The following is a 12877-nucleotide window of genomic DNA, read 5'->3' as shown; positions in this document are numbered from 1 at the left end:
GAGCTCCATCTACAACAAAAACAACAACTCTGCCTTCCACCACTACTGCACCTCCAACCTCTACTCCTACATCAACCTCAACAGGAGTATCAACTACCCCCTGCAGTGGTGAAGAAAGTTGTGTGTGGTCAGACTGGATCAACCTTGGTCAGCCAACCTCTGGCTCTGAAGGTGGAGATAATGAATCCATTAAGAACATCATTGCTAGTGGTTATCACATTTGCTCAGCTCCAGAGGCAGTTGAATGTAGAGCAAAACAATACCCTGGACTTCAGATCTCTCAGCTTGGCCAAGACGTGACTTGCAATCCATCCGTTGGACTGATTTGTCAAAACAATAAGCAAGGTCTTCAGCAAAAGTGCTTCGATTACGAGATACGAGTGAAATGTTGTCAATGTGCACCAACAACACACATCCCGACAACAACAACAACAACAACAACAACAACAGTTCCTTCTACCACTACTCCTACACCCACTACTACAATCCTAACTTCGAGAGCTCCATCTACAACAAAAACAACAACTCTGCCTTCCACCACTACTGCACCTCCAACCTCTACTCCTACATCAACCTCAACAGGAGTATCAACTACCCCCTGCAATGGTGAAGAAAATTGTGTGTGGTCAGACTGGATCAACCTTGGTCAGCCAACCTCTGGCTCTGAAGGTGGAGATAATGAATCCATTAAGAACATCATTGCTAGTGGTTATCACATTTGCTCAGCTCCAGAGGCAGTTGAATGTAGAGCAAAACAATACCCTGGACTTCAGATCTCTCAGCTTGGCCAAGACGTGACTTGCAATCCATCCGTTGGACTGATTTGTCAAAACAATAAGCAAGGTCTTCAGCAAAAGTGCTTCGATTACGAGATACGAGTGAAATGTTGTCAATGTGCACCAACAACACACATCCCGACAACAACAACAACAACAACAACAACAACAGTTCCTTCTACCACTACTCCTACACCCACTACTACAATCCTAACTTCGAGAGCTCCATCTACAACAAAAACAACAACTCTGCCTTCCACCACTACTGCACCTCCAACCTCTACTCCTACATCAACCTCAACAGGAGTATCAACTACCCCCTGCAATGGTGAAGAAAATTGTGTGTGGTCAGACTGGATCAACCTTGGTCAGCCAACCTCTGGCTCTGAAGGTGGAGATAATGAATCCATTAAGAACATCATTGCTAGTGGTTATCACATTTGCTCAGCTCCAGAGGCAGTTGAATGTAGAGCAAAACAATACCCTGGACTTCAGATCTCTCAGCTTGGCCAAGACGTGACTTGCAATCCATCCGTTGGACTGATTTGTCAAAACAATAAGCAAGGTCTTCAGCAAAAGTGCTTCGATTACGAGATACGAGTGAAATGTTGTCAATGTGCGCCAACAACACACATCCCGATCACCACAGAATTGGTTCCCATGACAACAACAACAACAACAACTCAGCCACCCATAACTAGTACTTTTCCTACAATCTCATTTCCTGTAATAACTGGTGGAACAAAAACACCAACAATTCCATCCACTGGAAACATTGTATGTTTTTGCTATTTCAATCATCGTGATTTCTCCGTTGGTAAGTTTTTTTTCTCTCCACCTTTTCACATTTGAAACCTTTTGTATATTACCATTAGTTCAGCCATTCGAATGTTCAATTTATATTGAATTATACATGTTAAATTGTACAAAATGTAATACTCTTCTAAATACTTTCAGGCTCAATTGTTTACAATGTCTCTGACCATGATGGATGGTGCTACATTGGTCTCTGCAACAAGACTTGCAAAGTAGAAACCCGTTCTGTCAGATGTGATGTACCAACTACCCCAGTTACCACTACTTCACCCACCACTACACTGCTCCCAACAACAACAATACCACATACAACAGAAAGACCAACCACCACCCCAAAATATCCCATTGAGAACCACTGTCCCCATGAACATCCTCCAAAGCAGGTCTTTTCTCTTCTATATCTAACCTTTTTGGAAACATTCCATTGGAATTATTATTTACAAAAGGGTGATTAATAAAAAATATACAAAAATATGATTTTGTAGACATTTCCTGTATGCCTAATACTTTTCTGTGTTTGTAGAATGGTGACAGTTGGATACATAACCAGTGCAGTAACGGAACATGTGCCAACGGGAAAATTATCTATGACCATGTACATTGTGAGACTCCGAAGCCTATAGCATGTGAAAATAACTATCCTCCAATCAAAGTGTATGACGAATCTGGATGCTGTTTCCACTATGTGTGTCAATGTAAGTTCACAACAAATTTAAAAATAAGTTTAGTCTTTGTTTTACAAAATGCACTTTAGCAATTGATTTTAGTTCAAAATCTGAAACATAATCCTTACTCTTGACTGGTTTAGAGTTATCTTATAGTTAATAGCAGTAAATGTACATGAATGTCTCACATTGGAAACATTTCAGCACCACACTATTCATTTAGCATAAAACTACCATATCCGTGTCCTTCTAAATGCTAATTGTTTTCTTCTTACAAAGGTATCTGCTATGGTTGGGGAGATCCTCACTATGTCACCTTTGATGGAACATACTATGGCTTCCAAGGAAATTGTTCTTACGTCTTGGTCAAAGAAATCCTGCCAAAGTACAACTTCAGTGTTGTAATCGACAATTACTATTGTGATGCCCCAGATGGACTTTCCTGCCCTCAGTCTCTGACAATTTATTACCAATCTTACAAGATATTCATGACCACGAAGGATGTTGATGGAGTGTTCACAAGTCTGGTAACTAAAATATCTCAAATACTGTATGTTCAAGACCTTTTCCTATAATAGAGATTAGATTTTCGATTAGCTTAAATATTTATTAGCTTTCATTTAAGATGGATATACATCCTCTATGTATTAGATATAGGAGATATTGGGTATACAAATTATTGTAACCATTTTGTCCATCTCTTAATATTTTTGTACTAGATTTATGTAAACCAGCAACGCATCATCCCAGCATATGAGACCAAGGACTTCCGCATCACAGACAACGGAATTGAGACCCTTTTAGTCATACCAGCAATTAATGCCAAGGTGTCTTTCACTGGTCTTATGTTTAGCATATACCTGCCCTGGGACAAGTTCAGTGGCAACACTGAGGGACAGTGTGGTGAGTACAGGTGTTTTATGGTCACTCTGTTACCATGATTACCCCATGATGTCTCATTGTCTAACGATGGTTTTCAATCTTATTCAGGTACATGTGACAATAACCGGACAGATGACTGCCGCTTGCCAAATGGGACTATCGATTCATCTTGTCCAGACATGGCACACCAATGGCATGTTTCTGACCACAATAACAGTCAGTGCACACCACCACCACCACCAGAGCAGGCACCAACACAACAAACAGGCTGCGATCCACCCATTTGTCATCTCATTCAAAGCAAGTACGTAGCAATTAGTATTCACAATAAATCTACTCTGTAGTATCGATAACCTCTCAATCAGAATAATCTCAGTGCGAACAATAACTTGACATACTAAAACACGGCAATCATTTGACAAAGCCTGATGACAAAACAAAGTGAATTATCATATTTAAGTATCTACTCTAACTGAAGCATAACCTCTTTTCAAGGGTCTTTGAGAGTTGCCATAAGATAATCCCCTACGAGCCATTCCTTGTGGCATGTATCTTTGATGTGTGTTATATGGATGATGTTACCATTGGCTGCACCAGCTTGCAGACCTATGCTGACGCATGTGCACAAGCAGGAGTCTGTATTGAGTGGAGAAATTATACAAATGGACAATGTGGTAAGTAGGTCACTCCTCAAGACCATAAAGCTCAGATAGCCTCTCTATGATGTAACTTATTGGTTATTTACCTTTTTATCTCCTGCTACAGACTTCACATGCGAAAAACCCAAGGTTTATAATGCCTGCGGCCCACAAGTTGAACCAACCTGTAATGCCTGGTATGTATAATGCTGTTCTTGTTCAGTGGATGGGTATAATGATTGGGAAAAGTCTCTCAGCTATTGATTTTTTTTGAATATCTCTGCAGGTACAATTTCAAATTTATCCAGACTCAAAATGAGTTCAGCGTCATGGGAGATATACAATTGGAGGGATGCTATTGCCCCCCTGGTACCACTTTGATGAGTTCCAGTTCAAACTACTGTATCCCCAGCTGTGGTAAGAATGGTCAAATAATAGCATTGTATATTGAGGGTGTGGTGACTTACAGTATTGTGTTGTAATAGGAGCTACATCCTGCTGACCTTCACTTTGGGAAGAACAAAGTGTTAATTGTTCATTGTCTTTTGAAAGCTGGTTTAGCTTTTTGTAAAAAAAAAAAAAATGTCCACAGCATTTTTCAGATACTTCAATGGTGTGGGGTTTGGTTTATTTTGATTGATATTGATTTATCAAGTGATTTCGGTACATACAGTACATTATCAAAACTAAGTAGTGTAATGGACTTCAATGACTTCGTTTTTTAATGTATTTTTTTCTCTTTGGTTAATCAGATATTTGCCCGTTACCTAATGGAGAATGGAAAGAGGTAAAATTGTGTTTGAATTTCACTCACGGGTTTTAGGAGGACAGATAAACTATTCATTTCTGATATACACGCTAACATCATGTGGGTAGTTCACTTTTGACAATCATGTACAAGAATGTATGCAATAATAACAACTACAATAATAATAATAATAATGTATTGCATTTCTATAGTGCTTTTCATAGAACAAAGCGCTTCAGTAATTTAGGATTCCACACACTGAATGATTGAACTTTGTACTGGTAGTGTCCATACAAACCTTGATATGCTTAAAATGTTCCTCATTGCAGGCTAATGAGACCTGGGTGAGCAACTGCCAGGATTGTGTTTGTGACCCGTACAGTCTGGAAATCCAGTGCCAGCCTGTGGCATGCCAACATCAGCCTCCTCTCACCTGTGGTCAGGAGGGCCAAGTTAAGGTCGTAGAAACCGTTGACTGTTGTCAAAAGGACAAATGCGGTGAGTGACTTCTTTGGATAATATGCTCTTTATGGAGGCTTTGGAACAACTCAGTAAAAACATTTACATTTTTGGTGATTACCTAATATATGCAACCAATGTGGCCATTTGCATATTTCTTTTTACAATATTTTTTTCTTTCCAAACAGAGTGTGATGTCACACTATGCTCTGCTTCCAAGATAACTTGTCCAGTCGGATTCGAGACAGAGGCAACTATGGGAGTCTGCTGCCCAACTTATCAATGTCGTGAGTATGCGTTTGCATGTGCTTGAGTGTGTGTGTACAGTATTTGTGCATATCCTAGAAATCCCAACATGTTAGTTGCAGTATTGAATGATTTTCCATGTTCTTTGCCCCACAGTACCAAATGATGTCTGTGTGATTAACAACACTGAATATCAGGTGCGGATGCATTCTATGCTATGTTATTTGGCCAGTCCCACCACTTATATGATCAACACTTTTGAATGTAACTTAATAAAAGAGGACAATGTTATTTTACTTGCATACATTAATAAAAAAATAAGTTCAACTAAACAAATACCTTCATTAAGCTATCAGGGTGCAACAATATTTTTTGGTCAATCCATCCATCCACATTAGATAGGACAAAAAAAGCATCTCAATTCATAGATTTTCCATTGAAATATTGTATTTTCTCATTCCAGCCTGGTGCCAATGTTCCTGGGGACAAGTGTAAGAATTGTGTGTGTGGTGACAGGGTGGATGCCCAAACCCATCTACATATCATTGAGTGTCAACCTACTGAATGTGACACTCACTGCCAGCAGGTAAGTGATCTCCATTGACACATCGACACCCTTTGGCCTCATTATGTAATTCAACAATCTTAGTGTAATGTCAGTCCTTATCCATGTCAAAATATTATAATAACCCTGATTCCTATGTGTCCATCATTGGGCTACTACTGGATAAGTGTAATTACTTGTGAGTTACCAGGATCACACATTGGTATAAGAGAGATCATAAAGGTTTTCTCCTCTCTGGTCTGTCTTCTTCCTTTCAGGGCTATGATCATCAAGCCGTTCCTGGGCAGTGTTGTGGGAAGTGTGTACAGACAAGCTGTGTGGTTATGCTGCCAGATAATACCACACACACTATTCAGGTAAAATAGCATCAGGCAGCATTATTTATCTCTCACACAGATTCGCAAATTGCATTTTGTTTTATACAATTCATAAAACATATCAGTCCTATTTTAGCCTGATTATTTAAAAAGAGCAACATGTAATTGTAATCTAGCACTCAAGTGTTACGCAAAATAACTATCTTAGCAATGATATAGTATATCTTATCTTTTATCATTTGAAGAATCTCCTGTTGATATATTTCACATTCTCACCTCTACAGCCTGGTTCTGTCTGGATACCATCTGGAGACAAGTGTCTCAAGTTTGAGTGTGCAAAGATTATGGACCAATTCATCCCAATTGAGGCTAAGACTGTGTGCCCTGACTTCTACCCAGAAGACTGCATACCCGTAAGTTACAATAACCATCTGGCAAATTATCTGGGTCCGGGAAACTGGCCCATTTAAAAACAACTGGACAATGTGAAAAATCATACTTGTGAATTACAGTTTAAACATGCCCAGTCACTCAGACCAAGGCTTAATATAGTATACCTACTGTGTATTTATGTGAGGTTATTGACACCTGCTGCTTAAGGTGAACAATGCAAGAACACTGCACTGAAAAACATGTGGAGTGAGTTTTGTAAACGCTACGTCAGTGACTTAAAATTTTTCTTGTTTTTTCTTCCATTTTCTTGTTTTTAAGGGAACTGAAGTCATTGCTCCAGATGGTTGCTGCCATGTCTGTGAGTGTCTTTTTAACACCATCCTTTTTGATAGACATTTGTAAATCATTCTTGCCCTTTATCATGCATTGAAAAAACGATTTTAGCTTTTGAAATTGACACTTTTGTGTGCAGGTATTAAAATAACTAAGCCATGCAACGTGACAAACAGCAAAGTGTACCTGGACAGCAATGGCTGCAAGTCTGCAAACGAGGTGGAAGTGACAACATGTGGTGGATCCTGTGGCACCTATGCCATGTGAGTATTTTGATCATTACTGAAATATTTCAGGAACACTAACACATTAATCCTCCCAATTTAACAGAATTGGGCTGCCTGTCTAAATGCAAACTACAAATTATATTTTCACTATGTTAGGTTACAGTGGCTGTGTTTACAAAGGCAGCCATATGCTGATATTCTGCCCAATTATTGTCAAAAGAGCTCATCTGATTGGTCAAAACATCAGAATTCGGCTGCCTGTTTAAACACAGCTAATGTTATATAATTACAACTGCTACCATCATTACTTCCACTTAATAACATCACCTCTCCTTTCTGTTTTCAGGTATTCTCTTGAGGCCAACATGATGGAGCGCTCTTGTGCCTGCTGTCGGGAAGTATCCACCACCAAGAAGGAAGTGGAGATGATCTGCCCAGACGGGTCAAAGTTCAACCACTCCTACATCCACATCAATAAATGTGGCTGCCAGAGGACAGAGTGCGTGACCCCAGAGGCGACCCAGGTCACAAGGTCACGACGCAGGAGAAGATGAATGACTCTCCACTACCATCCCTTTACTGCTTAGATTAGTTCTCTATTTACGTTCAACTTGTTCACTTTCCTGCAAAGTAATCTGCTAAACGTAAGAGAAATAGTTTCAGCTTCTTATTCAGTTTGTTTTATTTTAGCCATTCAAAACACATAAATAAAGTTGCCAATAGGCTATGCATATATACCACGTTCTTGTTTTCATTGCTTTAGAAATTCAGTTGGGAAATATTTGATTGCAGACACACAATGCTTTATCCTCTTCCAGACAAACAACCACAATTCAAAGTGTCAAACACTTATTTCAATTTGAGATGGTGTTAGTTTAGAGAAACGGATCAGAAATCTAAAGGTTGCTGGGTTCAGATCCCTGGCACCACTTCCTACTGTTGTCCTTGAGAAACTTACTTAGCTAACCTCTAGACTGTCTAGACTCAGCACTGTGGCTGACCCTGTGCTCCTCCCTATACAGTACTAAAGACACATTTTCATTTTAGAGGAATAATAAAGTAATAAAGTATTATGCACTTAAACGATTTCTTTCAAATATTTTTGATAGTGTTTGTCAAACTGTGTGAACAGAAATGGAAGGTTCCCACCTTAGTTGGAGGAAATTATAGACCTCTTTTGCTATTATAACCAGTCCACTGTTACAGATGACTTACCTTACTGATGTTGTAGCCTCACAACAATCAGACAAAATGTGAAATAGACTTGATTCAAATCAAAACTAATATTGCAGAAAAGAGCACTGTACCTGCTTTATAACATGATCATGTTGTACTGACTTGTCTACAACTGGCATAACAAGTGTTGGTGTCCAAAAGGACATTTTGCTGACATCTTTTAGTTAGTTGAGGCTTAAGAGGCTGTTTAAAAGTTTTTTTGAAGACCCTAACCTGAAAGAGAATGATTTTCAAAAACATACAATTGATTTAAATAAAAGTCAGTGTGGTGCCAAGTGCTATGGGCAGGATAGACAGATTTTTTTAGTAGATTATGCCTTGAGGTGGAGTGGATTAGATACACATTTCAATGCTAATTGTATTGACGCTGAATCAACATTGAAAGTCCCACCTATGTAGGCAAACAACATTTCTGTGAGATTAAAAGTATGCAGTAGAACAGGTAGGGTCAACTTAATAGGGACCCCATTGCCCAAAGGCCATAATACTAGGACTGTTTATTAGTTTTACCCAGCTCCAGGCACTGTATACTTGCTGCCAAGTCATCAAAAAGGAACTCTGAGCTCACAGGAAGTGGGTCATACGTATAACATAATTAGACCAGGCACAGTAAAATACCCATGAAATAATATAATAATTAAGCAATATATATATATTTTTTATGTAAACATTTCTCAAACATAGTGTTGTAGAGAACTTCTCTTTACTAGCCTATATAGCCAATAAACAGTAAACATATGTTGCTCAACTGTGTGCTCCACCCTGGATAGTTAATCCTGAGTCATTTCTCCCACTCTATTCAAAATGTTTCAATATTACACTTACTTTTACATAAAGGTTCCTGTATCAACCTATCTCAATCTAACCTTTAGTTACACTTAACATTAAGCTGTCACCCATAAATCATCACAGTTTGTTTGAGTTATTCAGAGTGCTCATCAACTTGCTCTGTATAATATTACTTCTGTATGCTGAATTGAGTTTACTCTCAACCTCAATCTATTTACCCAGAGCTTGTGTAATAATGGTTCTATACAAAAACCAAGTATAGCTATGACGATAGAGCAGCCAAATACGCAACCCAGAGCTGCTAAACTCATCAAACATTGTTGAAACCTTTGGGTAAGGTGGAGCCGCACACAGCCTCTGGCAAGACCTAGGTGGGGATTGGTGGGGAAGGATGGATAGGCTATTCAGTGAAGGCTTTGTTAGGAAAGAAACCACCTGGGGTGTAGACACAAGGGCATATGCCATAGCCTAGGCGGTGTGAAAGACATTTAAAGGCTGGGTCAATTATCAGTCATAAATCAGTCATTAGCATTTTGGATGAGTGCCCTAGGTACGGTAGTGAGGTTTGAGCTCTGTATGAATTCCAGACTGACCACTATGAATATTCCATTGTCCAATGTAAAGATGGGTCAGATACAAAAAGGATTAACCTGCAAACCTGCAAACCTGCAACAGATTCTACCCTATAGCAGATGAATGTAGACATGATCATATACAGATATGATCCTTTCACACATAGGTCGGCTCTGTCAGCAATGGATGATAAAAAAAAGTTAGATGATTGACCTCATAAAAAAAGGCAACTCTTCCACAAATGTTGATCACCTGACGGTACAATATTTAATGTGTTACATTCATGGCAGGAAAATCACTAAAACCAAACAGGATTTGGCTTGACAGAACTGCCAAAATGAAGGAAACACCAACATAAAGTATCTTAACTGGGCGTTAGAACATAAACCCACACACACACACACACACACACACACACACACACACACACACACACACACACACACACACACACACACACACACACACACACACACACACACACACACACACACACACACACACACACACACACACACACACACACACGACCATGCTAAACATGATGGAATGTTAATTGCTTAATTAACTCAGGAACCACATCTGTGTGGAAGCACCTGCTTTTCAATTTGTATCCCTCATTTACTCATGTGATTCCTTTATTTTGGCAGTTACATATACATCGGTGGTAGAATAAGTTAGTATCAATGTAAAATGAAATGTAGAAAGCCATGCAGGTATAGCAAACTTGTGTAATGGGTTTTAAGTCAAATGTGTACTTTCTGGTCGTTTAGTGTGATATTTTACATGTGGCACATATTTATGTTGAGACACGTAACATATTGACATTTTTAAAATGTATGCTTAAAGTGAGGGTTTGAAGGTATGTCTAATCTAACCAATAACCATAAGCCTTAAAATGACAACCATCAATTGAACTTTTTTTTGACAAAAAAGTAAAAAAAGTAACATTTTCAAACATGAATTTGGAAAACATAGATATGCTATGAAACATAAAAAATGCTAATATGTTACTAAAGCTAAGTTAATTTTGCAACAGCATGGGCTGTATGTGCTATATACAAACTAGTTATTCCTGTTGAGTTTAAAAACACCCCAACAATAATAGCTTGATACTGTTGATAGACTTAGTGGCCATATGAGAAAGCTGAAGTGATTAACGTTATAATAGTTGTGAAATAATACTTACAATAGTTGTGCAAAAATGCACATTAGTGTGTTAAAATAATTTTTGAATTATTTTCAATTTAATATATATATATTTTTAATCAGGATGCAGTTCCTGGATCAGCTCGGTGAGTCACACTAGTCCATGAATACTAACTATGAATACAATTAGCCTGATCGCTCCTTTGAGCAACAGCAGCGAGACAAATGTTTGCATTTGGACAATGTGTGCTCAAGATACTGAGCCAATAGAGTGGATTAATGTATTATTAATCCGCTATACATTGGCTGAGTTTTTGATGGCTGTGGAGATACACTTTTTTGTTCTATCAAACCTCACTACTTATTTATTATGAATGTATCTGTAATTACACATTCAAATTTACATTACATAAAGAAAAAAACATGTATTGTGTTGTGGACACCAGGAGTAGTATATGCTGCATTTTGGATAATGGGGATCCTAATACAATACCAAATACCAAAAGCTTAAACCACTGGAGTGGAGATGCTGCCTGAGATAGATACTGAATGAGGAAGGAAGACACCTCTCCTTGTAAAAATGGAATCACATAAGACTATTAAGTAACTTCTCTTGTGCAATATAGATGTGTAGGTCTATAATAAAGGACATTATGAACCCCCTGAGTTTATAATAACAATAGGGGTACACAACTAATCCCAATAATCGAATACTTAATGAAAATAGCTAAATCTGTATAAAAATGCTCATGCTTAATTTACTGTTAATGTACTGAAAAACCTCATAGACAGAACATTGAAGTCTTAAAGTCGTCATTGAGCCATGTTTAACCTTTGGCCCCACCTTTGTGTTAACCTTTAAGGTCCCTCCTCAAATACAGGTGGTTATAAAAACCAGATCCATCCTAAGCACCTCTCTCATATCACCTGTGTAGGACCTGTTCACTACCCACAGGATCACCATGGGGACAACCAAGGATACACCGATATGGAGGCTGATATGCCTGGCACTACTGATCAAATCAACACAAACAGGTTGGTAGAATATTTATTAATTTGCCTGAATCAGAAACTATTCTGATTATTACTATAATATAATTATTCTACATTTTTAAAAGTCTGACAAATCTGTAAAATCTACATATTATTTCATAAATCAGACTGATTGTTAATTACAAATAGTAAATATTCAGGACAACGCCAAATGATTACGATTATTGACACTCAGCAGGTCGATAGGTTTTAAAAGCTGTAACCACAAGTGTAGTATGATTAGGTCACTTTCAGATTTGATAACATACACTATATATTTTATGTAAAATCTCATTATGTAAAAAAAAAAAAATGCATTAGCTATTCAGAAATGTACCAACACACAGAAAAGTGATTACATGAATTATACATGCATTTTAAACAATTTGACAGTAGGCATACAGTAGCAGTCATATGATCATATGATTACATTATTAATTTAAATGTTCACCCTATTTCTGTTCCTTATACACATTTGTTTATGAGATTGTTTCTGTCTAAATTTGAAAATGTTACACATTTGTGGTGAAAAATCAGAAACTTTGCAGAAATCGTTATAATTTGTGATTGTTATCATGAGTGGTTGTAGCATAGTTTATAGTGATATAAATACATAAAGCACTCCCCACAATGGGTGTGTTCAATAAAAATGTTGATTGGGAATGAAAACAAGAACAGAATACAGACAAAAACTCAAATGTATATCGTTAAAATATCAGTTGTGGTAAGTATGTCTGATATTACTCAAATAATACTGACAGGAAACATTTGATGCCTAAATATGTAAACTAGGAACTGAACTGTCATCGGAATTCACTGTGTTTAGTTTAGACAGCAGATGACACTTGATTGAGGAATCTTCAGGCCTGTTGCATGTGTCGGATGACCTGTCAGCCAGGGCTGACTATTCCAAATGTTTTGACCCCACCTACGCAATTCATAGAACATCAAAGTAGTTCAGGCACAGAAGACCCTGAAACATTGATTTTACAATTGTTATCCCCTTGCAGCTGTTTGAATCAATTGTCAAGTG

General features: G+C 38.0%; 1 protein-coding gene across 1 annotated transcript in view; it reads left to right on the top strand.

Annotated features, from left to right (window-relative positions):
* The first annotated feature begins 892 nt into the window (after window positions 1-892).
* Window positions 893-12877, top strand: part of LOC129852925 (mucin-2-like) — a 39548-nt gene continuing 27563 nt past the window's right edge. The window contains exons 1-9 of the mRNA XM_055918523.1: window positions 893-1082; window positions 2537-2784; window positions 2977-3160; window positions 5747-5816; window positions 6053-6110; window positions 6397-6525; window positions 6824-6863; window positions 6978-7076; window positions 7169-7207. Of these exons, the coding sequence (XP_055774498.1) occupies window positions 893-1082; window positions 2537-2784; window positions 2977-3160; window positions 5747-5816; window positions 6053-6110; window positions 6397-6525; window positions 6824-6863; window positions 6978-7076; window positions 7169-7207 (1057 nt within the window). The remainder of the gene's footprint in view (window positions 1083-2536; window positions 2785-2976; window positions 3161-5746; window positions 5817-6052; window positions 6111-6396; window positions 6526-6823; window positions 6864-6977; window positions 7077-7168; window positions 7208-12877) is intronic.

This window comes from Salvelinus fontinalis, chromosome 4, assembly GCF_029448725.1.
Source record: "Salvelinus fontinalis isolate EN_2023a chromosome 4, ASM2944872v1, whole genome shotgun sequence".
NCBI classification, from domain to species: Eukaryota; Metazoa; Chordata; class Actinopteri; order Salmoniformes; family Salmonidae; genus Salvelinus; species Salvelinus fontinalis.
This window is presented reverse-complemented; position numbering and strand designations above follow the sequence as displayed.